Below are 27804 nucleotides of genomic sequence, written 5' to 3'. Positions count from 1 at the left end.
GAAGGACTTTCATTTTTCTCCTGGATTCTATTCTTCAAAGCTTGAAGACAGCAGCCTCCGTGTTCCTGCGAGGCGACTGCCAAACATTAATCTTTAGCCTTCTTTCTGCTATTCCCAGCTTGCTGGAGTGGTGAGGGGTGACCAGTTGGAGAGCAACACTGACCTGGTTTCCATGTTCGAGGCTGTGACCACTCACTACCTTGTGCTTCACTAACTGCCGAGCAAATTTGTCTTAGTATTGGGACCGTTTGAGGATTCTGCTCAGTGTTTGTGTATATGGTTCCTGACTGTGAAAATGGCACCAAACCATCTTCTGGCACCCACTGTGCCACAAGAGAAACTGCCAATGAGGGCAAGAGCCATTTGGATGGGGGTTGGGAAGAGAATCAATCTGATAGGTATCCATTAATTACTGGACACACATTGGGCAGTTTAGGCACAAGGTTGATTGGTAACAGCTTCGGAAGCTTTGGGATTTGTGTGGGTCTGATCTTCCCGGCTCTGGTGTGCTTGGGATTTGGGGATTTCCGATGGTGGTTTTCTGCCCTGGTGCTGCGTGTGGTTAACAGTCGTTTGCTGCCGTTACCATGGGTCTCGACCCGTTTCCGAAGCAGAGATTCCGAAAATTTGGATGTATTGGGCCCCATTCGTCATGTGGTTATGAGGCTTTGATAATATAAGCAAAGACTTGTTACACATCTGATCCCATTCAGTTGGGGAGTGGGGAGGGGGGAGAGAGCCTGATTGGCATAATCGTCTTTTTACTCTGCTTCGGGGTGAGCGAGACTGAGGGGAACAGCAACGCAGAGATAGGACGATAAGTCAGACTGGTGACTGATGGCCTCTTTCTCTCCCCCACCCCCACCGCACTTCTCTCCCCCACCCCCACCGCACTTCTCTCCCCCGCAGGTGGAGGAACGGTCGAAGCTGAACCGGCAGAGCTCGCCCTCCATGCAGCACAAGCTGGGCAGCCGTGCCTCGGACCCCAGCATGCCCCCTCGCTCCGAGTCCTTCAGCAGTGGAGGGGTGCAGGCTGCCCGCACACCCCCGATGCACAGGCCCGTTGAGCCCCAGGTAGCGGAGTCAAAGGTTCCTGAACCTCTTCACTTGCTCCACTTGTGGGGGGTGGGGTGTTTGGGGAGGTCCACAGTACACTTTGGTCTCACATTCTCCTTGTGAAAACTTACCAGACAGCGATATCAATGGCAAGCCATGCATGGAAATCTCAGCTGCATTTGAATATTCTTAAGCATTATGATGGTTTTTCTAATGTGTCAGACACCCGACTGGCCAAAAAAATATATTTATCCTTATGCCACAAGTCTGGGTGGGGGTTAAGAGGTGTAGGGGATGTCTTTGCAGCTAATTTTTCATGGAGCAAAAATCCCCTCAGTCTTCGTCTGTGAAGATTGTTTCTTCCTTAAAAACAAACGTGCTGGTGGCAAAATTGTGGAAAACCCTTAAAATTCAGTATTTATTTGGAACTCTGAAATACTGTCACTGAGGCTGAGCGGAATTTCTGGCTCTGGTCCGAACCAGGCAAATGGTGACTTTGCACAGCAGGTGGCTTGGGTGCTGAATGCTCCAGTGATTTGATTAATGGGGGGGGAGGGGGGAAGGTTGACCTGGTGGAGGGGAGAGGTTGACCTTGGGGTGGGGGGTTGATCTGGGGGAGGGGGTGACTGTTCACATGGCAATGAGGAGCTTCAGGAGCTGAGAGGTGACTGACTGTTGTGCTTTTGCAGGTCCAGGTGGCTCACTTGGTCCCACTGAAACCCCACAGCACCTCCATGACGGCCTCCCAGTCCCTGCACGAACAGCCCACCAAGAGCATGTCTGGGGCCTTCCACTCCCAGGAAGGGCTCCCGGCACATCGAGCGGAAATGCCTCGGCAGAACTCCGACCCCACATCCGAGACCCCACCACTCCCGCCCCGCACCGGAGCCAGAGAAGAGAAGTATGCAGGAGGTGCCTGGTTCCGCCAGGAAGAGTCCATCCCACCCAAGGTACGAGAACAATCTTTGGACTCCTTTTCTTTCTCTCTTTTTTCCCCCTTTCTCCTGCTTTCTCTCTTCCGTGTTTTTCCCCTCTCTCCTTTGCTCTTTTGTCGCTCTCTGTCTATCTCTCTCCCTCTCTCTCGCTCTCTGTGTATTTCTCTCTCTTTCAGCACCCAGAAGTCTAAACCCTCAGGTGCCTATACACTAGGTCCTGGTCAACCTCCTACTCCCTCCCTCCCGCATCAGTACCTGAGAGGTGGCGGTGTGAGCTGTAGTGTCCTCTGGTGGTGAGCGAGGTCCTCGGTGCACACATGGGGTGAACGAGTCATTGTTGGAATCCAAGCCACAGACTCGCCTCCCACTCGGTGACATTTCCGAGTTGATTAAAATCAACCGTCTATACGGGATAAATTTGCCCCATTTCATCAACTTCAATGTGCTAATTGTCACACTGAATCTCTTATAAAATGTCACACATGTTCCCCCAGAATGTGTTTATCTTGCTCTCTCGCTCTGCCTCCCCCCCACCCCTCCCGTTGCCTGGGGGGGAGCTTGGCTGCACTCTGACTCCATCAACCTCTGATACTTTGGTCAAGTTGTTGTTCTTAGTCTGTCAAAGTGTGTGTGTGTGTGGGGGGGGTGTGGTTGTTGTCTGTGAGGGTGGGTGGTGTGGTGTGTGTGTGTGTGGGGGGGTGTGTGGTTGTCTGTGTCTGTGTGTGTGGGGTGGGTGGTGGGATGTAACATCTTGGTTGGTAACTGACCTGGTTCTGTCTGCAGGTACCTCAGCGGACGACGTCCATATCGCCGGCTCTGGGGCGGAAAAACTCTCCCGGGAACGGAGGCGGTCTGGCCAACCGGCCTAGCACCCAGCTCCTGAGAGTCAGGTACCATCACCCCCTCCATCGGCCTCACACTCACCCACCGCACCACCACCCCAGCCTTGTCTTGGTGTCACCGTGTCTCAGCTGGACTATGGTGTGACCGCTTTCCCCTCAGTCACTGTGCCCTCTCTCTCTCTCTTTCTCTCTCCCCTCAGTCACTGTGCCCACACTCTCTCTCTCTCCCCTCAGTCACTGTGCCCACTCTCTCTCTCTCTCTCTCTCTCTCCCCTCAGTCACTGTGCCCACACTCTCTCTCTCTCTCTCTCTCCCCTCAGTCACTGTGCCCACTCTCTCTCTCTCTCTCTCTCTCTCTCCCCTCAGTCACTGTGCCCACATTCTCTCTCTCTCTCTCTCCCCTCAGTCACTGTGCCCTCTCTCTCTCTCTCTCTCTCCCCCCTCAGTCACTGTGCCCACTCTCTGTCTCTCTCTCTCTCTCTCCCCTCAGTCACTGTGCCCACTCTCTCTCTCTCTCTCTCTCTCCCCTCAGTCACTGTGCCCACACTCTGTCTCTCTCTCTCTCTCTCCCCTCAGTCACTGTGCCCACTCTCTGTCTCTCTCTCTCTCTCTCCCCTCAGTCACTGTGCCCGCTCTCTGTCTCTCTCTCTCTCTCTCTCTCCCCTCAGTCACTGTGCCCACACTCTCTCTCTCTCTCTCTCTCTCTCTCCCCTCAGTCACTGTGCCCTCTCTCTCTCTCTCTCTCCCCCCTCAGTCACTGTGCCCACTCTCTGTCTCTCTCTCTCTCTCTCCCCTCAGTCACTGTGCCCGCTCTCTGTCTCTCTCTCTCTCTCCCCTCAGTCACTGTGCCCACACTCTTTCTCCCCTCAGTCACTGTGCCCACACTCTCTCTCTCTTTCTCCCCTCAGTCACTGTGCCCACACTCTCTCTCTCTTTCTCCCCTCAGTCACTGTGCCCACACTCTCTCTCTCTCTTCCCCTCAGTCACTGTGCCCACACTCTCTCTCTCTCTCTCCCCTCAGTCACTGTGCCCACACTCTCTCTCTCTCTTCCCCTCAGTCACTGTGCCCACACTCTCTCTCTCTCTCTCCCCTCAGTCACTGTGCCCACACTCTCTCTCTCTCTTCCCCTCAGTCACTGTGCCCACACTCTCTCTCCCCTCAGTCACTGTGCCCACACTCTCTCTCTCTCTCTCCCCTCAGTCACTGTGCCCACACTCACTCTCTCTCTTCCCCTCAGTCACTGTGCCCACACTCTCTCTCTCTCTCCCCTCAGTCACTGTGCCCACACTCTCTCTCTCTCTCCCCTCAGTCACTGTGCCCACACTCTCTCTCTCCCTGCAGTAACCCTGACCTGCACAAGAACGAGAATCTGCTGGACAACCCGCTGCACAGAACCAGCAGCTCCAGCACATCAAGCTCCAGCTCCCAGCCCGGCTCCCAGCCCGGCTCCCAGCCCAGCTCCGAGCCCAGCTCCCAGCCCGGCTCGAGTGAACGCAACCGCATCCGAGGTAAGAGCAGATGTGGAGGACGAGGCATCGAGTGAGCTGTCAATGTGTGTCTCAGGGCAAGGGAGCATAATAGATGACGGCCCACCCACTTTTTTTGCTGTACACTGGCTAACGTGTCAATCCCATTTTCCCTGCCTTTTCCATCTGACTTCCAAACGTCTGCAATAACTCTATGGGGAATGGAGTTAGAGTAGAGAACTCCAGTGGGGGAGCGAGCCCCAGCACAGCCACGATGGGGAGAGAGAGAGAGAGCAGGGAATGGGGTTAGAGTAGAGAGCTCCAGTGGGGGAGCGAGCCCCAGCACAGACACACTGTGTGATTGTCCAGTGATTAGGACTGAATTAAATGAAGAGTTTACATCTCCTCTTAATTTCTTACAGGAACCACAAAGCCAGAAGCTTCTCCTGTGCTGTACCATGAGGGCTCTCGAATAAAACAGGACGAGGCTCGAGACCTGACCCGACCCAGCAGACCGGCTGTAAGTCTTCCCGAGGTAGCTGCCCCCCACCCCCACCCACCCCCCTCCACCACCCACCCCCCGCGTGCTCTCTATATTCGAGGCCTGGAATTTTCCACCAGGTCTCATCTTGCTACACCATTTTATCATTTTGGGGTCCTGTAGCTCAGTGGTTACAGCACTTGCCTCACAAGTGAGAGGACCTGAGTTCCATTCCCGGGCAGGGCAGGGCCGGGCGAAACCTTCGGCAAGTTTCCTTACTCCAACGCCTCTGTTTACCAGGAGTAAGTAGGAACCCAGTCGTTAGTTGATCTGGGGGAGGAGAATCACTTTTCTGGGGGAAATGATCCCTTCATCAAAAGAAAGTTAATTTGGTTACTAATCCACAACTGTTTGTGGGACACTCCTGAACGCAATTGGCTGCTGCGTTCTGCTCACAAAATATACAGTCAATTTGCTTTACAGTGTATCCTGTGAGGCGGTTTCAGACATATGAAAGATGTGCTAAGGTGCTATTTCAAATGCAAGGATTGTTATTGTTGTACAAGTTCCACACATTAAATGCAGAGTTTCTGACAATGTGTAGTTAGTTGGCGAAATGTTTTGCCTGATACTAAACTATAACAATAATAATAATCTTTCCATCGATCAAGTGGAATTTCAGGCCTCTCACAATCTTATTTTTACACTTATCTTTGCTCTTTGTTTGATCTTCTCCCCCGCTCCCACCTGCCCGCACACAGCTGCAGTTTTCTATCTCTAGTTTCTCTGAATATCCGGGCTCACAGATCAACCTGATCTTACACTGAAAGGTTTACAGCTGACATGCCCACTGACACTGCTCATTGTTCGGGTCAGTACTTGGAGTCCTGTAGCTCAGTGGTTAGAGAACTCACCTGACGAGTGAGAGGACCTGGGTTTGATTCCCGGGCAAGGTGAAACGTTGGGCAAGTTTCCTTACTCCATCCGCCTCTGTTCACCAAGCAGTAAGTAGGAACCCGGTTGTTATTTGATTGGCAGATAGCTTTTCCGGGGGTAATAATCCCTTCAAAATAAATTTTCAAATGATTTGATCACTCAATCCACGACTGTTTGTGGGACGCTGCTGTGCGCAATTGGCTGCTGCTTTAAGCCCACAAAATATACAATCAATTCACTTTACAGTGTATCCTGACAAGCGCTTTGAGATGTCACAAAGACATGATAAGGCATTGTATGAAATGCAACGATTATTATTATTATTATTATTATTAGCATTTGTGCAGTACACACTGCTGGCCAGCAGGGGGCACTCGCACATCAATGACCATCAGTGCGAAGATTCAGTTGAACTTTCATGCTTCCGAGGTTTATGAATAGTAAAATAAATTCAAGTGCGCAACATAACTAACATTTTTTTTTCCCGTGCATTTAATGGACTAACCTTTCTATTTTCTCTCTAACTACTTCCTCCTGGGTTGCCTCTGGCTTGGTGCATTCCCTCTGGCTGCTGACTAATCCTGCCTTCCCTCTCAGAGTTATAAGAAAGCGATAGACGAGGTTAGTGGCTGGTTTGCAGGACAGAAGCGTGAGGTGCGGAGGGGCAGGTGTGGGTGGCAAGAGTCTCCAATAGCTGGTGTCAGGGATCGGGTTGGTCACTCAATCCACAACTGTTTGTGGGACGCTGCTGTGCGCAGTAGGCTGCTACGTTTCGTCCACAGTCAATTCACTTTACAGTATATTCTGTGAAGCGCTTTGAGATGTCTCAAAGATGTGAAAAGCGCGACATCAAATTCAAGGATAATTATTATTGTTATTATAACAGAATACGGTTAAAGCTCTAGATGGTTATGGTTAGATCCTCTGCTGGAATCTGTCCTTCTCTACTGAGGGCCACAGCTTAGCCCGGCTGGTTGGCTGGTCAGGAGTTTGTGGGTTCAAACCCTATTCTGACCTCCCAGTAAACGCTGATGCTTTGCTCCAGTGCAGTGTGGTGGGGGTGGGGGTGTTGCATTGTCGCAGGGGCCGTCCTTCGGGTGTGACATCCCGTCTGTGCCCTGTTCAGGCTGATGATAAAGACCCTTTGACTGTATTGGAGAGAAGGGAGTTTCTTCCCGGTGTCCTGGCTGACAATCCTCCCTGTCCCCACCCCCAATAAAATTGGTCATTCGCCTCCTGATTGTTGATCCCCAATTCTGCTGTCACGTTCGCAGACAAATACACAGTCACTGCGCTTCACATCAATACCCCGCAAAGCGCTTTGAGTTGTTCCACCTTCTATGTGATCACAGGCACAGATTATTATTAGATTATTATTAGTAGTAACCCTGATTAGATACAGCTCAATTTTCAACCGGTTTCTTTCTCCCTCTCCCCCCGCCATACCCCCACCCCCCCACGACACCCGACCCTCTCCCTCTGACCACGTGATGACTCACCGGTCACCGTGCTATAGGGGGAAATGGTAAGGCTCGAGCACTCGCAATGCTGGCTTCAATGTCTGCATGTTTCATGTGTGGGCACAGTGGTCTAAACCATTCCAACAAGGCTGCCTTTGCTTTGCCCCCTCCTCCTTCCAATGCTGCCTCGTTTCTCCCCCTCCCCCTCCCCCCTGCCCCCCCCCCCCGCAGAGCTGAATCTTGCACGAGGCTTTTCCATGCAATTACTCGGCTTCTCTGCAGTTTCCATGGTTCCACATCGCCTGCCTCCACAGCCGCTCCAGTTCCATTTGCTTTGGGTTGGGTGGTGAAGGGAGTGTGAGTGGGGGGAGGGGCCTGGTGGTGGGGGGAGGGGCCTGGTGGTGGGGGGAGGGGCCTGGCGGTGGGGGGAGGGGCCTGGCGGTGGGGGAGGGGCCTGGCGGTGGGGGGAGGGGCCTGGCGGTGGGGGAGGGGCCTGGTGGTGGGGGAGGGGCCTGGTGGTGGGGGGAGGGGCCTGGTGGTGTTCCTCCTGGCTGTAGTTCTGACCCCAACCAATTGGTGCTCCCAGTTCAAGCCGTGACACGGGCACTGAGCCCTGGGCGCTTCGGTGAACCCGGAGGTGACTTGGCATCAGTCTCTCCCTCACTTTGGATGCCTCACACTGGGACCAGCCAGGTTTTAGTTTAGGGTCAACCCCCGGGGTTGGGAGGGTGGGGGTGGTGGGGAGGCGGACAGAGGAGGTCGTTGGAAACTTCTCTCTGTTAGAAACGCTCTGCAGCTCAGGGTATGGCGTTTGTCTTGAGCTTTGCTCCAGCCACTCTGTGCCCTGTCCACAACTGTCACATCTGTGCTGTTAGCTTCACAATGTAATGCACTCGGGTGTATCTGAGATGTATTTATTTGAGACGCACCTTTTCCTTTGAAAACATGATTACATTTCCCCCTCTCTCTCCCCCACTCTCCCCCTCTCTCTGTTTTCTTTGATGCTCCCCAGGATTTGACGGCTTTGGCCAAAGAGCTACGTGAGCTGCGGATCGAGGAGGCTGCCCGACCGCCGATCAAAGTCACCGATTACTCTTCGTCCAGTGAAGATTCTGAGAGCAGCGAGGAAGAGGAGGAGGAGGAAGATGCGGAGAACGGGACCCAGGACGGCACGGTGCCAGTCAGCGACATTCCCAGGATAATGTAAGGGAAGCTTTTTCCAACGTCCGTCCGCCGCCTATGGGGAGGGTGAAGGGCAGATGGTAGTTAGAGAAATGGAGTGGTTTTCCCTGGAGGGGCATCCAGTGAGATGGGGGGAATCCAGTATGTGTGTGTGTGGGGGATGGAGTGGGAGGGAGGAGTGGGATCCAATGGAGGGTTGGGGGGAGGGAGTCCAGTGGGTGATGTAGGAGGCACAGGGAGATTGTAGGGAGTGGGATTAGAGCACCTTTGGTGTTGATAGCACTGTCTGGTAAACTTTCCCGCTGCTTGCCCTGCTATGACCCCCTCACTCTAACTGATAGGGCATTGGCTTGAGAGATAACGAGGTTCAGTCTGAATGAGTGCCTCTTTTTCTCTCCCCCTTCCCCCCCCCCCCCAGACCGACAGTCCCTGGCAGCAGTGAGCAGGAGTTGAACCTGTTGGGGGTTCATGGCCATGAGAGATCGTTGTCATCCGATCTCTATAGTAACCTGTCGGGAGACGGAACCCTGATTATCCGAGAGGTATGTCTGTTCACAATGTTTTAGGAACCTGTGGTGCTCTGAGTTCTACCCGCTCTCAGCCCTCAGACCACTTGTTCTTTTGACCTTGAATTTCAAGGTGATTCAATGGTTTGTGAAACATTCTGAGATTGCATGTGAATTCGGATCTCCGCAGCTCTCAAAAAGAACTTAATTTGAGTCAATTTGACATCGTTCCCAAAATGCTGCAGATAATGTCTTAAATTTTACAGTGATGATCTCAGGGCAAAGATCAGGTGAATTTCAGGTTTGTGGGGGGGCGGTGGAGTGGGGGAATGGGGAATATAAGTGTTTCCCCAAGTGCTTCCTGACATTGCTTCCTTCGATAAACACCGGATAAGTTTCTCGTTGAGAACAACTCGTTCCCAGTCTGAACCAGTTTCACCCCCTCCAGCTTCTTCCCTTTAAGCAGGAAGTCACAAGCTATGGGTTCAACGGAGCTCGGACATCAACAGTGCTTTGGCTCCAAACGTGTCCGGCTTGCTGGCTGGGATGGGAGAGGGCGGCTTTTTGGTCAGCCGGGTGTCTAACGCATGCGGAACCCCATCACCATGATCAGCCGGATGTTTGATACACACTGAAACTCCTCGCTGTGGTCAGCCGGGTGTCAGAAACATGTGGCAACCCAGCACCGTGCTCAAGAGTCTCCAAACCAGACTGGGAATGCCCTACATGTTTTACATTTACACGTTGGAAATCTCCCCATCTCAAGAAGGGAATGCACACTTTCTCTCTCTCTCTCTCCCCAGAGAGATGCACGCTACTTACCGAATTCCAGAGAGTATTAGGTGCAGATTGCGTGTCGGGTGACAGTTTTGCCGAGGTCAAGGGCTAAATTACTGAGGTTGTGAACCAGGATTGAAATCGCAGCTGAATCCAGCGCTGGAGTGAAATTCCCAGGATTCAGCGCGATGCATGTCCATTCATCAGCAGGATTGGATATTTCTAAATCGTGTTTCCTGGGGTTGTGACTCAGCCGTCGCCCCTGTCCTCTCCCAGAGGAATAATGGAATGATCCTTCACCCTCTTGCACCTCCACGGCCTTTCAGCATCTGTCCAGTTCCCTCCCTATGTTACGTCAGCCCCACCCCATCACTCCCAGATCTTCCTGTTGGTACTGACTGAGGCATGTTTCTGTCAGGGGCCCTTATTGAGGGAAGTCTCACTGCACTGATACCTCAGCATCTCTCTGTATCTCACTCTGTCTCGTTCTCTCTAGCTCTCTCTCTCTCTCTCTCTGCAATCTCTATCCATCACCTCAAGAATTCCCAATCTCCACATTGACTTTCTCCCCCACCCTCCCTGCCCACATCCTCCCCACCTCTCGTCCTCTGATGAGCACCTGCCCATTGCCGAGCTGAGCCACACTGCCTGTCCACCTCTCTGTCTCTGTCTATCTCTCTGTCTCTGTGTCTCTGCAGACGTCTGGTGATAAAACGCGGAGCAGTCACGCTGACAGTAACGGCTTTGCCGGACACATCAATCTGCCCGATCTAGTGCAGCAAAACCACTCTCCTGTCACTACACCGACTGAGGTAATGGGACGGATTATGTCTCAACTCGCTCAAGACCTGGACTCGGCGGCTGGGGTAGGTGGTGGGGCCTTTAGGGCCGAGTAAGGAGGCCATTCAGCCCATCGACCCTGATCCACCATTTGATTTAGATCTGGGCAGGTATTTTAATCCCCATTTTCCAGCCCCTTCCCCGCATCCCTCCATCCCCGAGTCTCTCCTTCTCGCTCAGCCCAATCCTTTCTGCCTCTCTGTGTGACAAAAGGTTTCTGATCTCACTTCTAACCTTACGCTCTAATTTCTTAGCCCCCCCCCACCCCACCCCCTCCATCTTCTGAGGTTAGTCAACTGTTTCCAAGCCTCAGTCAGATCGCCTGGTCCCCACCTCTCCCCACATCGGAAACCACAAACCTTCATGACCCACATTGAGCGGATAATCAGCCTCTCTCAGGAGACCAGGATTTTCTATTGTTGCTGTTGTCTTTCCACACCCCCCCCCACCCGGCCACCTTGTCATAGGCAGCTCTGTGCCATGTTGCTGGACGGAGCAATCTGGGGAGTGAAATTTGCCATGTTTCAGAAATAATTCCTTGTGATGATTATCGTATGAAACGTAGCACATTTGACCCCTCCACCTCCCCCTGCCAAAGCTGCGAGTGTGTGCATGTTGGGCTCCCCCCTCACCCAGTGACTTTGCTTGGTTGACAGTTGAGAGCAATCCATTGCTGGATAGTCCGTGGCTTCCCCGTCTCTGGAGGCTGGACACACACAGTGCGGTTAGGAGAATGTTGGGCAGAAAAATGCGATTTGCGTTGGGATAATTATCACATGGTGAAATAGCAGTTTGACCAGTTGGTGACTTTTGGATAGTTTTCTGCATTGCGCAAACTACCATCGCTGGGTGCAATTTTCACCCCTTAAATGCAGTTTTCTTGGGGAAACGGGTAGGAAAGTGGCTCAGAAAGAGACAGAAATTGGATTTTTTTACTCTTATCCCGTCAGCACATTGTCCCTTGTCTAAGAGCTTCACGGGTAATTACTCAGGAATGTAGTGAGTGTTTAGCATAGGCAAACGTGGTAGATGTGAGGTGAGTGACCAGATTATCTCTGGGATCATCGGCCTGGACACCGGGAGACACTTCCTACTCTTTTCCAATAATGTTGGACATCAAAAGAACAACAAATAACATTTACACAGTGCCTTTCAGGTCAGGAGGATGTCCCAAGGCGTTGGACAGTTTAGGGTTTGCCCCCGAGCTGGGGGTTTGGTATCGGGGGGGCTGTAGGCAGGGAGGGTGGGGAGGAGAGGGTGACCAAATGTGCAGTCAAAGAGGAAGTTCTTGAGACGGGCCTTAAAAGAGGAGTCGATTCAACGTCCATCTGAGCAGCGTAGACAGGACCCTCAGTAATTGCCTGTAAAGTGCTTTGAGAAATGTGAACATCATAAAGTGTACAAAAATGCAAATTTCTGTGTTGTTCTGTCCATATCTTTTTCTCTTTGTTTCTCTGTCTCTCTCTCTCTCTCCTCGTTTTACTAACCAACTGATGAAGATTCCCGGAGTCTAACTTTCGATATTTCCTAACGGGATTCTGACACAAACTGAGGGGTGTGAACAGGGAATCTCCCTCGACACTCGGACCTGGGGTGGGGGTTGGGTGGGTGGTGATTCCGTTCTGATATTATGTAGATCCAGAACGACGGGAATTCTAATGCAATTTCTTATCAAGAAATACTGCAAATTAGAACTGTGGACTTGTGGCTGGCTCCTGGTTCTCCCCCTACCCAACCCCATCCCCCGCCGTGATCACCTGGCTGTCCCAGAAACTCTAATGGGAATCTCTCTGTCTTACAGTTTGGACGGGGCACGGGCACCAAATCCTCCTTCACTCCCTTCGTGGACCCCAGAGTGTTTCAGACGTCACCCACTGGCAGTGAGGAGGAGCTGTCGGCAGCAGGTGAGCACCATTGTGGAGTCCTGTGGCTCAGTGGTTAGAGCACTCGCCTTGCAAGCCAGAGGACCTGGGTTCGATTCCTGGGCAGAGTGAAACTTTGGGCAAGTTTCCTTATTCCACACATCTCTCTTTACCAGCAGTAAGTAGGAACCCAGTTGTTAGTCGATTAGCAGATTGCTTTTCGGGAGTAATAATCCCTCCAAAAAAAATAAATAATTTTGGTCACTCAATCACGACTGTTTGTGGGACACTGCTATGAACAATTGGCTGCCATGTCTCGCCAATAAAATACAAAGTCACTACATGAACTTGTGTTGAGGTTTTTGGGGCCCAGGCACAGATCCTCACTGCGTTCTTCAGAGCGATGACCAACAACTATCCTGTGAAGTGCTTTGTGATAAGGCGCTATATCAAATCCGAGGTTGTTATTATTATAAATCATGTTGATGCTCTGACACGTTACACGCTCTGGTTCTGCCTCTTGCAGTCATGTTCTCCACTGAAGTGCTGCGTCAGGAACAGGCCAAGCTCAACGAGGCTCGTAAGATCTCCGTGGTGAACGTGAACCCCACCAACATCCGCCCACACAGTGACACGCCTGAGATCCGCAAGTACAAGAAACGCTTCAATTCCGAGATCCTGTGTGCCGCACTCTGGGGTGAGACGTCACCTTTATTTTGCCTCCCACCGTCCCACCCCCAGGGACATCCTCCACCTGTTTTTATTTTTGAAAAAAACAAATTTTTAATGGATAAAATTTCGGTCTGTTATTAAATAAATTTTTTTAACTACAGAAATGGCTGATTGGATGGGTCGTCATGAGGTCACTTCCTGTGGAGGATTGATATGCAGGAAGTGACATCCGCTGTGACCTTGTGACCTACAAGTCGGCTATTTACTTTTGAAACCTTGTAAAATTGACCTTAAAAAATCTTTTTTCGGAATACGGCAAACATCATAGAACATTGAGACGCTGATATTTTTAAAATCAATTTCCACTGACCCCGAGTTAAATGGAGCAAACCATGTCATAATTTGATGTATTTCCCACACCCTACCTACTCCACCATCAGCAGTTGGACCTTAAGCCTTTCTCCCCTCCTCCCTCTGGAAATTCTTCCCACAGACCCATTGCCTCACCCCCCCCCCACCTCTCGCCTCCTTCAAGGTCTGCCTCAAGATCCTCCTCTTCGACCTTGGCTTCGGTCACCCTTGTACCCCCACCCTCCCTGCCCTCCACTCCTCCTGATCCCAATCCCCAGCTCGGGTGCAAATCCTTGACTGTCCAGTGCCTTGGGACGTCCTCCCGACGTATATAAATGTAATTTGTTGTTGTTGTTGTGTAATATGGAGACGCTCTCTCTTCTTGGCAATCTGCTGCTCTAGGGGTCAACCTGCTGGTGGGGACTGAGAATGGTTTGATGCTGTTGGACAGGAGTGGCCAAGGGAAGGTCTACAACCTCATCAATCGCCGACGCTTCCACCAGATGGACGTGCTGGAAGGACTCAATATCTTGGTCACCATCTCCGGTGAGGGTGCTTCCCTTGCGGTGAGACGGACAAAGAACTTTGCCCAGGATTTATTATTTGGTTGGGCCGGGTTTGGCGGTTACCTTGAGACATAAAACTGGCAAATGTCTTCCTAAACCTCCTATCGCGCCAACCCTCCGCACTCTCCCTTTTGCCCTTGTGCTATTTCACCCTTAAACATCAGCTTCTGTTTCCACTGGCAGGTGGGGTGGGTAATCGGCACATAGATTTAAGATAATTGGCAAAAGAACCAGAGGGGAAACAAAGAGAGTATTCTTTACACAAGAAGGTTGTTAGGAACTGGACTGCACTGTCTGAAAGGTTCGGTGGAAACAGATTCAATAACAACTTCAAAAGGGAATTGAATAGATACTCGAAAAGGAGTTATGGGGAGAGTGCGGGGGAATAGGACTGATTGGGTAGCTCTTCCAAACAGCCGACACAGGCACGATGGACTGAATGGCCTCCTTCTGTGCTGTAATAGTCTATAATTCCTGTCCTTTCTTACATGGTGATCAGCACCAACAACCGTTTGCATATAGCATCCGTCATGCAGGATGGTGTCTTGGAGCAACAACAACAAGATTGCATTTATGCAACAAAAACAACAAGATTGCATTTATAGAGCGCCTTTCACATCGGGAGGACGTTTGGTCGGGACCCGAGTCCAGGGGGGAAATGGTCAAGGTGAGGGGAGGGAAGGGAGGGAGCGAGGAGGGGGGAAATGGTCAGGGTGAGGGGAGGGAAGGGAGGGAGCGAGGAGGGGGGGAATGGTCAGGGTGAGAGGAGGGGAGAGAGGAGGGGGTAGAGAGTCGAGAGGGGAGCTGAAGGCACGGACGAAGAGAAAGGTCTTGAGACCGGCCTTGAAGGAGGAAAGGGAGGAAGCGGCGAAGGCACTGGGGGATGGAGTTCCAGAGCCTGGGGGCTGAGAGGCTGAAGGCCTGGCCACCGATGGTAGGGCGGTTGGGGCGGGGGATGTGGAGCAGACCGGAGCAAGAGAAACGGAGGGTATGGGCAGGTAAGTAGGGGGATAGTAGGTCGGAGAGGTAGGAGGGAGCGAGGCCGTGAATGGCCTTGTAGGTGAGGATGAGGATCTTGAATTCGATCCTCTGGGGGATGGGGAGCCAGTGGAGGCGAGCGAGGGCGAGGGTGGGAGTGATGTGGTCGCGAAGCCTGGTGCGGGACAGTACACGAACTGCAGAGTTCTGAATGAGCGCCGAGAGGGGAGCTAAAGGCACGGTTGAAGAGAAAGGTCTTGAGACCGGCTTTGAAGGAGGAAAGGGAGGAAGCGGTGAAGGCACTGGGGGATGGAGTTCCAGAGCCTCGGGGCTGAGAGGCTGAAGGCCTGGCCACCGATGGTAGGGCGGTTGTGGCAGGGGATGTGGAGCAGACCGGAGCCAGAGGAACGGAGGGTATGGGCAGGTAAGTAGGGGGATAGTAGGTCGGAGAGGTAAGCGGGAGTAAGGCCGTGAATGGCCTTGTAGGTGAGGATGAGGATCTTGAATTCGAAGAGCAGGAAGAGACTTGACCCATTGCGCTGTTAAGTGTGGTTTATTGATGTTGGCCTTCGGCACTACCCCCCCATCACACCCCTCCCCGTGCTGACGATGCCCTGTGTGTGGTTCCCCAGGTAAGAAGAACAAGCTGAGAGTTTACTACCTGTCCTGGCTCAAAAACCGAATCTTGCACAATGACCCCGAGGTGGAGAAGAAGCAGGGCTGGACCACAGTGGGCGACCTGGAGGGATGTGTACACTACAAAGTCGGTACGTCCCCCACACCTCCGCCCAGCGCCCGCCATCGAACACAGGATCTAAATGAATGATTAATTACTGGGTCATAGAACCACCAAACCCCCACCCCACCCCATTACTGGGTAGTCATAGACCACACCACATTCATACATACATACATACACACACACATGATATTGGGGTGTGGGATGTCAGCTCACAGAACAGTTGACTGTCTGGGGACGGGGGTGGAAAGAGAGACACTGTGGCCTTGAGATGTCATGTTGCTAAGAGGAAGTCCTAAATAGCCGCTTCCGCTGGGCGCAAACACAGACAATCTCACTCGCGCACTCATGGTAATGCACTCATTCATACACACACACACTGTCATTCTTGTGCACACACTAGCATACGCGTGTTCTCTTGTGCCCTCTCTCACGCTAACTTGTGCTGGTGTGTGTCCAGTGAAATACGAGAGGATTAAGTTCCTGGTCATCGCTCTGAAGAACGCAGTGGAGATCTACGCCTGGGCCCCTAAACCTTACCACAAGTTCATGGCTTTCAAGGTGCGAAGAGACCAGGAAGTGGGGGTTGGTTGGGGTGGGGGGGGGGCAAGACTCCTTGATTCCTATAAACACTGGAGTCCCATAGTGCGGTGGTTAGAGCGCTCGCCTCGCAAGTGAGAGGGCCCGGGTTCGATTCCCATAAGAGGCGAAACCTTAGGCAAGTTTCCTTACTCCACACGTCTCTGTTCACCGAGCAGTAAGTAGGAACCTGATTGTTAGACGATGGCAGATCGCTTTTCTGTGCATAACAATCACTCCAAAAAAAAATAATAATTTGGTCATTCGGTTCATGACATTTGTGGGATGTGGCTGTGTGCAACTTGCTGCCGCGTTTTGCCCACAAAATACACACAGTCAATTCACTATTATTAATAAGGTATCTGTTGATGTATCACAAACTTGAGCTGACCATCCTCAGTCTCACACACAAAGCTACAGGCTACATTACTATCTTTATAGTAATTCTTCTAATGACATGGTGTGTGTAAAGAGGAAACTTACAATAGGAATTAGTGTCATTATCTAGTAGAATCTGAGTGACGAACATATGTTTTACCCATAAAATACAGTCAATTCACTTTACAGTGTATCCTGTGAAGCGCTTTGAGATGTCTTTAAGATGTGATGAGGCGCTTTATCAAATGCAAAGATTATTATTATTAAAGTAATAAGTGAATAAACTCTGGGCTTCAGTCGTTCACAGAGCTGCAGCACCGGCCGTTGCTGGTGGACCTGACCGTGGAGGAGGGACAGAGGCTGAAGGTTATCTACGGTTCACACACCGGCTTCCACGTCATTGATGTTGATTCCGGAAACGTCTACGATATCTACGTCCCATCACACGTAAGTGAGATCTTCATGACATCTGTCTCATCCTGTGTCCGCGGCTCACGTTTGCTGTGAGATCACGAGAGGTCCGGGGTGAAGAAGACCCTCCGTCCGGCCTATTCCATCCCGGCCCAGAATTCCTGCCCTATCCAGAATTCCGTCTTGTGCTGGCCATTTATTCCGCTGTGTTCCTGAACCATCCCCTTACACCCCTGATAATCCCCTCAGAGAAAAGTGGTCACTCACTTCAAGCTGTTTGTGGGGACGTCGCTGTGCAGTACAAATCAGCTGCCGCGTTCTCCTACAAACATACAGTCACTGCACTTTACAGTGAATCCTGTGAAGCGCTTTGAGATGTTTTGACGATAAGGTGTGGGAAACACATTTCAAGGAATGTTATTCTCAGGGGATAAGAAAGGAACGTCACAAATTACTGTGAGTGTTTGTGTGTGTGTGTGTGTGTGTGTGTGGTGGGGGCGGAGAGAACACAGTCTATTGGGTGGGTAGACAAGTTGCAGAGAGGGGTTTGGAAGTGGGCATGGCATGTAACCATGGCGTGGGGAGCAGGAGCGATGTGTGTGGGAGATATTGGGTTGATAATGTTTTTTGAAGGTTGCTTACTTTCCACCCATCCCACCTATGGTTCTGACCTCAGATTCAGGGGAACATCACTCCTCACGCACTGATCATTCTGCCCAAGACGGACGGGATGGAGATGTTAGTGTGTTATGAGGACGAAGGCGTCTACGTCAACACATACGGCCGCATCACCAAGGACATTGTGCTGCAGTGGGGGGAGATGCCCACAAGTGTCGGTGAGCGACAGTTGCACAAAACATCCGGCCACCCCCCCCCCCCCAACCCCCAGGCCAGCCCGCTGCTCCTCGTGCCATCACCTTTATTATCAATCCCACTGCCTTGCTCTCTCCCCGCACACCCCCACATCCTCTCACTGTCACCGCCACATCCATTCCCTTCTCAACGACTATTGATCCGGCCTCAGCAGCTGCTCATGGGGATAAATTCCAACCCCCGACGAGCCTTTGAGTGACAAGATTGCATCCCCCCAATTCTTCTGCTTGAGAGTATTCCCTCACCATGTGCCACCCCATTCACCAACTCACCAACAAAAGACTCTGGTTTACAAGATCACACAGAAGATTCAGGTGGAGAAGTTTGACCGTCCTCTCATCACAGCCTGAGCTATTTATTTACAGAGTCCTGTAGGGTATTCCATTCCCAGGTGGCAAAACCTTAGGCAAGTTTCCTCATTCCACATACCTCTGTTTACTTGGCGTATCTCCTTACCTGTTTACTTGGCGTATCTCCTGTGGTTCACACTAACTCCACTTTGTCTCCACAAACGGTTTCTCCTACAGCCCCTGCATAATTTTGTGCAAGGTTCCTCAAGGCTCTATCCTTGGTCCCCACCTCTTCAATATCTATATGCTCCCTCTTGGTGACATCATCCACCGACATGGGGTCAATTTCCACATGTATGCGGATGACACCCAACTCTACCTCTCTGCCTCCACCCTTGACTCCAGGACCCACTGCTGTCATAGCAAAATTGAACGTCAACAAGACCGAGGCTCTCCTGATTGGCTCCCATCAGCGCCTTCACACCTCAGGCACTGGCAGCATCACCATCCAAGGATGACTACTTCACATCAGTGAGCCAGTCCAGAACCTTGCTGTCTTGTTTGACCCTCAACTGTCCTTTCTATGCCACATCCGTTCCATGACCCGCGCTGCCTTCCCCCACCTCTGCAACATCGCCCGGCTCCACCACTGTCCCACACCTCAGGCCGCTGAAACCCTCATGCATGTGTTCATCACATCTAGGCTTGACTACGACAAAGTGCTGCTTGTCGGCCTCCCCAACTCCTCCCTCCACAAGATGCAGATCATCCAGGACTCAGCAGCTTGTGTCCTCCTGCACCAGGCTCTGTAACCCCATCACTCACACTCTCGCCCGGCTCCACTCACTCCCATCACCCAGAGGATAGAGTTTAAAATCCTCGTCCTTGCCTTCAAGGACCTCCACTGCCTTGCTCCTTCTCCCTCTGTAATCTGCTAAACTCATATCAATTTGTCCACTCCCTCTGCTCAGCATGTCCCTTGCCCAGCCCAGCCCCACCATCGGCTGTCGAGCCTTCAGCCTCTCTGCCGCTAACCTTTGGAACTTATCTCACATTCCCTTCTCCTTGGGATCCTTTGCCTCCTTCAAGGCATGTCTCAAGACCCTTCTTCGACCGTCCCTTTGGCCACCCTCCTACCCTCCCTGCCCTGCATCCTCCCTGATCCCAGCCCCCAGCTAGGGTCCAAATTCCTGACTGTCCAGTGCCTTGGGATGTCCTCCCGACGTGAAAGGCGCTATACAAATGCAATTTTGTATTGTACCTAGCAGTAAGTGGGAACCCAGTTGTTAATTGCATGCAGCGTTTCACCCACAAAATACATAGTCAATCCACTTTACAATATATTCCATGAAGAGCTTCTGGAGAAAAGTTAAATAGAAATAATAATAATTTGGTGACTCAATCCACAACTGTTTGTGGGTCAGGCGCTGCTGTGCTGCCGCTTTTCACCCACAAAATATTCAGTCAATTCCCTTTACGGTATATTCTGTGAAGCGCTTTGAGACACCTTGAAGAAATGATAAGGCGCTATATCAAGGCAAGGATTATTATTATTATTATTCATTTGTTAACCACTCTCTTTGCTCTCTCCAGCGTACATCCACTCCAGTCAGATCATGGGCTGGGGAGAGAAGGCTATCGAGATCCGATCAGTGGAGACTGGACACTTGGACGGTGTTTTCATGCACAAGAGAGCGCAGCGGTTGAAATTCCTGTGTGAACGGAATGACAAGGTAATGTTTGGATTCCTGTATGTTCATTGCGAACGTTCGCTCATGCTGTCGAGCGGGTTTCCTGTCAGCGTGAGCACAGTTACCCCAACCCAGACAGTCTCCTTAACTGCTTCCCCTGGGCATTCCATGTCCTAATGACTCTTTGGCCTGTGTGCGCACGTGATTATGTCTAACCTCTCACTGTGCTGGGATTTTTAGTGATGATCTCGAATCAATGCCTATAGTTACTGACTCAACAGCAGGTGGGAGAAAGTTTCTCTCGATTGGGTCTCCTCTCATCCGTTGTCTGGTTAATGGAGGTCTCTTCCCGTCAGTAGGGGTCACTTGTGAGGCTCCAGTCCCCAGTAATTCTGCGCTCAATCCTCATGAAGCAGCTAGGACTCGCTGCCCGCCTGTGGCAAACAATCGCTCGCTCCTCCCCATCTGTTTATAATAATAATAATCTCGCTTGCAAGGCGAGCACGCTAACCACTGTGCTATGGGGCTCCACATTTGTGCGACATCTCTCTGTGCTAATTATTTATCGCATTTACTAACAAAATACACACAGTCTCTGTACTTTTCCCGTGTGTAAATCACATGAAGCGCTTTGGAACGTCTCGACGACATGGTGTTTCAGATGGTGTTTTGGACAGCCGGTAACTTTGCCTCTTCCTCGTCTCCAGGTTTTCTTCGCCTCAGTGCGCTCAGGTGGGAGCAGCCAGGTCTTCTTCATGACGCTGAACAGAAACTCCATGATGAACTGGTAGTCTCCAGCCGGCAGCTTGGCTCAGAACTTTAACTCCAGACTTGTGGGATGTTAGCAACTAGAATTTTAACCTTTTAAAAGAACAATAAGAGTGAGTGAGTGAGCGAGCCTTGGACATTAAGGATTTAAGAGGCTGATGCGATGTGACAGGCCTGTGTTCCGTAACTTGAGGTGATTTTTTTTGTCGGTCAGTGTTTTTTGGCGACGGATCTCGGCGGGCCGTGAGAAACGGAGGAAATCAGGAAGAAGCTTTGTGTCCAGATGAGCCGTGGCTGGGCTCCGGCTTCCCAGTGGGAAACGTGACGTCAACATTCTGAGCCGTGGATTGCGAGGTTCATGGGTGCAGAGATCGGGTGGGGGGGGGAGGGGGGTCCTGCTGACGACCTCCGCCACGACCTGCTGAACTTCACTTTTGTTGCATTTCCTTTTGTGCTGGATTCCTTGTTAAACGTGGGGGGTGGGGGGGTGGGGGGTTGGGGGGGGTGCGGCGGAGGGAGTGGGGAGGAGAGGCTGAGATGATCACTCCTGACCACGCACGCGATGGATGTAGATTTTAAGGGGAGACAAAAGACGTGTTTTTTTTAAAAAAATGACTTGTACTAACATTATAAATGGTGGAGGAAGCACAAGGCAATGTGGGGGCTGTGGTGGTGTGCGTGCGGTGTGGGGGGGGGGGGGGAGCAGGGCAGCCCCCAGGCTGTGTCAGGTTGCCAGTCCCATTAAACGTCTTGTAATCGTTTCCTGAACCAAATGCCGAAAAATAATATGAAAGTTAGCAAGAGTCACTGGCCTCACAGATTCCTGCGTTCAATGTGTGTGTGGTGGTGGGTTGGGGGGGTGGGGGTCTGAGCCCAGAATTCCCTCTGATCTCGGCATGTGGCCATTTGGCCTTTAGCATATAAGAAGTTGCCGAGTCGAGGATAATCCTTCGATCCCATGGTTTTAATCGGGAAGCCGATTCGGACTTGAAAATAATTAGTAATAATAATTCAGTCACTCAGTCCACGACTGTTTGTGGGACACTGCTGTGTGCAATTGGCTGCCGTGTTTCGCCCACAAAACACACAGTCACTGCACTTCACAGTATATTCTGTAAAGCGCGAGAGACGTCTTGAAGATGTGATAAGGCGCTATATGAAATGCAAGGACTATTGTTATTATTGGTGCGTCCGTTGACCAATGCACTGATATCCGTTTGTTAGAGCGGCTGTTCCAGAGCTGTGGGGGGTGAGGTCAGTGCGGCTGTGGGGGGGTTGTGGGGAGGGAGTAGAGTGGGGGTCAGTGCCACTGGATGACTGCACTGTATTTGGCTGGGATCCAATCTGATTGTCACAATTACTGTTGTTTTTTTTAACCTACCTCGTTTTTAACACGTGTGGTGTGCGTGTGTGTTTGTAGCTGGTTTTATCAGCGATTTCTCGTGTCTGCTGGGAAACTTTTATTTTAACTGCTTTTAGCCACTTAACTTATCCTTTGTTTTTCTCCCCTCAAACTCCAGTTGGTGCTCACCTTTGCCTGCCCCTCTCCCCCACGCTCCTGGTGATGCCCGGTGCACTGATCAGCATTCCCACGGGAAGAGAGTGGTGTGGACAGAGAGGTTGCCCCTGTTTCAGACTGAGGCCAGAGGCTTAAAGGGAGTCATTAAACATGTCTGTTTTTGTGCTGCTGAGGCATGTTAGGCCTTAATCTCTGATGGATAAACAGTTTTCTTTTGTGGGGCAGGAAGTGGGGATGGGGGAGGAGGGGGGCTGAGGGGGTTCTATTTCTTCTCAATTCCCAAAGCTTCCTCTGCCGTAAGCTGTGAGGTTGGCTGGGCAATCTGACCCCAGGGGTGACCTCGCCAGCCTTGTGGTTGGGCCCCGTTGAAAGCCTGGGGTTATTCTGATGGCTCGCTGACCACCAGGGTGCGGGCTTCTCTTTCGAATTCCACTCACACCAAGGTCTAGAAAATCCTCAGCTATGACATCCCAAATTTCCATGTTTCCTACAACTTCTGAGCCAGAATTCAGGAACGTTGACTCAGCCCGGGCAGCAAACACGGGTGGTGGTGGGGGGGCGGTGTTCCCATGGGTGATTCTTTTTGCCCTGGTGATACTTCATTTCCTCCACTCACTTCACTCGATCTCAGTCCCAGTGGGGTGTTGGGTGTCTGACTGTGTGCAAGTGTGAAGGGCAGTCAACCCCATTGACCCAGTGCTCCCTGTCCTCTCACTACCACACAGTGAAGACAGAGCAGCTGAGATTTGGCCTCAATTCTTTTCTCCGAGCACCGGAATCTGCAATCTCTTTCTTCTCTTTTCCCCCCTCCCCTACACTGCAAAGGGGGAGGGGGTGTTTGTTCACTGCTGTAGGTGGGTGAGGGGAGGGTGGGGTATTTATTGCTGTCAGCCGGGTGTGTCCACATGTCTGGGCTGTTGCACATTCTAACCCCCTATTTGTGTGAATTCTCCGCTGAGAACGTTCGAGTTTCCCAGAGTTTGATCGTCTCGATTCAACCTGCATTTCTAATGAGTATTTCTCATCACCATGTTTGATATTTATCTAAAAATGAACAATAAAGTTTGTTTTGGAGGGAACCACATTTCATTCTTTTGTTCTGTGTGTTTGTATTGAAATGTCTGTGCTGGGGCTCGCCGCCCCACTGGAGCTCTCTACTCTAACCCCATTCCCTGCTCTCTCTCTCTCCCCGTGGTGTCTGTGCTGGTGCTCACTCCCCCACTGGAGCTCTCTACTCTAAACCCCATTCCCTGCTCTCTCTCTCTCTCTCCCCATGGTGTCTGTGCTGGGGCTCACTCCCCCACTGGAGCTCTCTACTCTAACCCCATTCCCTGCTCTCTCTCTCTCCCTATCGTGTCTGTGCTGATGCTCGCTCCCCACTCGAGCTTCTACTCTAACCCCATTCCCTGGATGGCCTCTAGCAAAGCTGTGAACCAGCTGGTTGCTGCGATGGCCTCTCTTCCTGGCCAGTGGCTGGGATCAAGTCCTCTAGTGGGTAAGAGGGGACATGTTTAATATCTCTGAGCATTGGGACTGTGACCTGTACACACTGCCCAGCACACATTGCCCAAAGCGTAAATCCCTGGTCATTCAAACCAGCGGCAAGGGGAGCAGATAGCCTGTTGCCACATTGGTGCCCTTGAGAGGGTGTTGCGTGTGGAGACCGGACGGTGTGGGTGGAAGCAGTGTCTTGCATGGAAATGGCTCTAAGCTCTTCACAGGTAACTTCAGTTGCTGGTGAGTGTTAGAACCTGTAGCTTCCTTCCTGGGCTGTAGGTGGCGCACTTTGCCCATGGCTCATGGTTTCCAATATAACGCCCTTGGCTCCGTCCATATATTCCTGACACAGGTTCAACTCCCCGGGTACCAGCACAGGGTGCAATTGGCACCTGCACTTGATTTGAATCTATTAGAGGGAACTTTACTTTGTCTCTAACCCGTGCTGTTAAACTGTGCTGATAGAGAAGGAAGAATGATCAGAATATTTCCACATCACTTTATCTAATAACCTGAATAACTGAATAAACTTATTTATCAGTCGGCCGTGGCTGGGAATGGAGTTTATCCTCACGCTAGTGATGTGGACACATTTTTGGGGGAGATGGGGAGTAAAGTGTAATGTGCACAAAATAATAGAGCCTTTGTAATGGAACACAAAGCTGCATGGCAGCAACCCCGTGTTACAGAAACGGGCAGTGAGCGACCATTAGGTTAGCCTGGGTGTTGCAGTCTCCGAGCGAGTGTGTGTGCGTCCGAGAGCGCTTGCATGCATTTCTTTGTGTGTATGTACGCGTGTGTGTGCATGCGAGTGTGTGAATGTGAGTGTGTGCTAGTGCGTGTGGGTGTGTGCATGCAAAAGCGTGTTTGGATGTGCGTGCGCGAGTGAGAGCATGTGTGTATATGGGAGTCAGTATGTATGGGAGCACACGCTACCCCCCAGCACTGCACTGGAGCATCAGCCTGGACTGTGAGCTCCTAGTGCTGAAGTGGGGTTTCAACCCACAAGCCTCTGACAGCCAATAAACAGGGTCATTTAAGGTATGTATGTTTGGCCTGAATCACCTTCTGTAGCCATCCCTGTGTTGCTCTGCTTTTAATGACGCATTGCTGGTTATTGCTGGTTAGTTATTTATCTGATGACAAAGTGGAATTTTCCTGCGTATCTTTTGAAAGAAAGTAAAGGATTTTCCGAGCCTGGCAATGCTTGCAGAGGTGATGATTTCCCATTGTGTATGGGGGAGTGGGGGAAGAAGGGAGCTGAAATCCCAGATGGTCTCCGAACCCCCCCCAAGTAAAATCACTCGCTCACTTGGTGCTGGTTTGTGGGACGTGGCTGTGCACAAACTGGCTGCTGGGTTCGTCTACAAAAAAAACTTCGGTCACTCAATCCATGATATTTGTGGATCGCTGATGTGCGCATTGGCTGCCACTTTTCGCCCACAACTATACAGTCAATTCACTTTACAGTATATTCTGTGAAGCGCTTTGAGACATCTCGAAGACGTGATAAGGCTCTGTATCAAATGCAAGGATTATTATTACTATGTTGCTGTGCGAAAACTAGCTGCTGCATTCCTCTACACAGTCACTACACTTTGTATTGATTTCTTTGAAGAGCTTTGAGACGTGCTCCCGGCGTGAAAGGCGCTGTGCGAGGTATTTTTAAAAAAAATTGTGTAGGACGTTACTGTGTGCAAACTGGTTGCCACATGTGTCCACAGATACACAGCTCTGACACTGACGGCAATGGTTGTGAAACGCTTTGAGACGCTTTGACACGGCTGTAAGATTGCACATTGTTTTTTCTCCCCCTGAAATTCTACTGAGGCCTTAAAGGGGATGTTTGTGTGAGGGCAGGCTCGGTGGGGTATATTTTTCTATCTGTCTGCAAACTGCGATAGGTCAAGCCACTGACGTAGTCCACAAGGATCTAATCTCCAGCATCAAACACCAAGATGTTTTCCTTTAAACCCCAAAGGTTTGTCCCTGTAGACGGAGAGTAGGCCATCTCTCACAATCTTTTGAATTGCCAAGAAAGCAACTGGGGAAATTGGTAAACACTGTTTGTTCCAGTATTGTCTGCCTCTGGGTTGAGTATTTATCCTTTTGATGTTGCAAGACAGTCAGTGCCCACGGTCTATCAGACTTGTCTGGTGTTGAATTGATCAGTCGCCCTGCCCTGTATATCTAATACATAGAATAATAATCCTTGCATTTGCTATTTTATCGCGTTGTTGAGCCGTCTCAAAGTGCTTCACGGAATATATTGTAAAGTGGATTGACTGTATATTTTGTTGCTGAAATGTGGCAGCCAATTTTTTAGCCTTGTGGTTGGAGAGCTCACCATGCAAACGAGAGGACCCGGGTTCGATTCCCGGTTAGGGCGAAACCTTAGGCAACCTTCCACGCCTCTGTTTACCTAGCAGTAAGCAGTAATCTTAGTCGATTGGCAGAATCATTTTCCAGGGGTAATAATCCCTTCAAAATAAAATAATAATTTGGTCACTCAATCTGACTGTTTGTGAGACACTGCTGCCACGTTTCACCCACAAAATAAACGTTACAGTGCTTTGAGATGCCTCAATGACGTGATAAGGTGCTACATCAAGGATTATTATTATTATCCTTTGAAGCCAGGGTTCCCAGAGGTGCTGTTCACTCTAGCTCCTGGCGTGGATTGGTGGACCTGTGGGCCATCAGGTGATGTAATTTCCTGCATGCGAGTAGTAAGCAGCGTCAAAATCACTCGTGAAGGATGTGAAGTCAGTAACAACTTGCAGCACCCCTCACGTAGGGTAGTGTCCCAGAGTGCTTGACAGTGGCAGAGCACGATGTCGAGCTGGGGGAAGGGAGGAGGTGATCGTAGACACGGTCAAAGATGGTGGTCCTTAAAACGTAGGGTCAGAGTTTGTGGACCCAAATGACCTTGCTGGACCGAAGTCAGCCTGTTACAGTATCTGTGTCTGAGTCTCAAATCAGTCAGATGATGGGATCACAACAACAAAGGCATTTGTTCCATTACACACAGATAGTGTCAGACTTTGACAGATAACGTGTAAATGAACTACAATGAGCACAGATAACGATGTTTCTTTCAACTAACAAGATCAGATCTGATGTCGTCAGAGACGACACAATCACAAGATGACACAAGGGTTCCGAGTGAAGGTGACCTTTCGGCCAATTTATTTTCAGAATTCCCTCCCCCCCTCACCACCCACCACCCCCCACCCCTTGTCATGTTTGACTACTTTTCTTGTTTGACCATAATAATAATAATAATAATCCTTGCATTTGATATAGCGCTTTTCACATCGGGAGGACGTCCCAAAGTGCTTCACAGAACACACTGTAAAGTGAATTGACTGTATATTTGTGGGCGAACGCGGCAGCCAATTGCACACAGCAATGTCCCACAAACAGTCGTAGATTGAAAATGACCAATTTATTATTGTTTTTGGTTTTTGAGGGATTATTATTAGACTCTGTGCGGAGTAAGGAAACTTGCCCGAGGTTTCGCCCTCTGCCTGGAATTGAACTCAGGTCTCTCACTTGCAAAGTGAGTGCTCTAACCACTGAGCTACAGGACTCCACATGGGTGTGCTTAAGAGTATCCAGGCCCCTCTTAGACAACTCTACACCATCTACACATGGAAATAGGAATGGAAACCCTCTCCCTAGAGCTACGAACCCTCTTTGGACAATTCCAGAGAGTTTTAGATGCAGTGGTTAGAGAGCTCCAGTGGTAATAATCCCTTCAAAAAAAATTTGGTCACTCAATCCATGACTATTTATGGAACACTGCTGTGTGCAAATGACTGCCGTGTTTTGCCCACAAAATACCCAGTCAATCCACTTTCAAGTATATTCCATGAAGCGCTTTGAGACGTCTTGAAGACGTGATAAGGCGCTGTATCAAATGCAAGGATTATTATTATTATTATTGTTATTGGACAAGTAACATAGTCAAATTAGTTTAGTATCAGTCCAATAATTTACTCAACTATCAACAAACTGACAAAAACTCTGCATTTAATGCGTGGAACTTTTATAAGTGACTGTATATTTTGTGGGCGAAATGCGGCAGTCAATTGCGCCCGGCGGTGCCACACAAACAGCGGTGGATGGAGTGACCACAATATTAC

The 27804-nt window shown here is 50.6% G+C and overlaps 1 protein-coding gene across 2 annotated transcripts in view; it reads left to right on the top strand.

Annotated features, from left to right (window-relative positions):
• Nucleotides 1-20892, top strand: part of tnika (TRAF2 and NCK interacting kinase a) — a 53260-nt gene extending 32368 nt beyond the window's left edge. Inside the window, exons 15-33 of one of the 2 annotated variants that reach the window (XM_042338966.1) lie at nucleotides 910-1074; nucleotides 1746-2006; nucleotides 2775-2881; nucleotides 4176-4342; nucleotides 4723-4820; nucleotides 6315-6338; nucleotides 7234-7242; nucleotides 8190-8380; nucleotides 8778-8901; nucleotides 10341-10508; nucleotides 12284-12386; nucleotides 12871-13041; nucleotides 13770-13913; nucleotides 15544-15678; nucleotides 16111-16211; nucleotides 16905-17054; nucleotides 17695-17854; nucleotides 19775-19914; nucleotides 20580-20892. In XM_042338966.1, coding sequence (XP_042194900.1) covers nucleotides 910-1074; nucleotides 1746-2006; nucleotides 2775-2881; nucleotides 4176-4342; nucleotides 4723-4820; nucleotides 6315-6338; nucleotides 7234-7242; nucleotides 8190-8380; nucleotides 8778-8901; nucleotides 10341-10508; nucleotides 12284-12386; nucleotides 12871-13041; nucleotides 13770-13913; nucleotides 15544-15678; nucleotides 16111-16211; nucleotides 16905-17054; nucleotides 17695-17854; nucleotides 19775-19914; nucleotides 20580-20663 — 2502 coding nt within the window. In that variant the 3' untranslated portion in view covers nucleotides 20664-20892. Of the gene's footprint in view, nucleotides 1-909; nucleotides 1090-1745; nucleotides 2007-2774; nucleotides 2882-4175; nucleotides 4343-4722; nucleotides 4821-6314; nucleotides 6339-7233; nucleotides 7243-8189; nucleotides 8381-8777; nucleotides 8902-10340; nucleotides 10509-12283; nucleotides 12387-12870; nucleotides 13042-13769; nucleotides 13914-15543; nucleotides 15679-16110; nucleotides 16212-16904; nucleotides 17055-17694; nucleotides 17855-19774; nucleotides 19915-20579 lie in introns of both variants that reach the window. The other variant, XM_042338967.1, reaches the window with a different exon arrangement.
• Nucleotides 20893-27804: the final 6912 nt, after the last annotated feature.

This window comes from Callorhinchus milii, unplaced genomic scaffold (genome assembly GCF_018977255.1).
Source record: "Callorhinchus milii isolate IMCB2004 unplaced genomic scaffold, IMCB_Cmil_1.0 Scaffold11, whole genome shotgun sequence".
NCBI lineage: Eukaryota > Metazoa > Chordata > Chondrichthyes > Chimaeriformes > Callorhinchidae > Callorhinchus > Callorhinchus milii.
The sequence above is the reverse complement of the archived record's forward strand: the minus strand, read 5'-3'. Positions and strand labels throughout refer to the sequence as shown.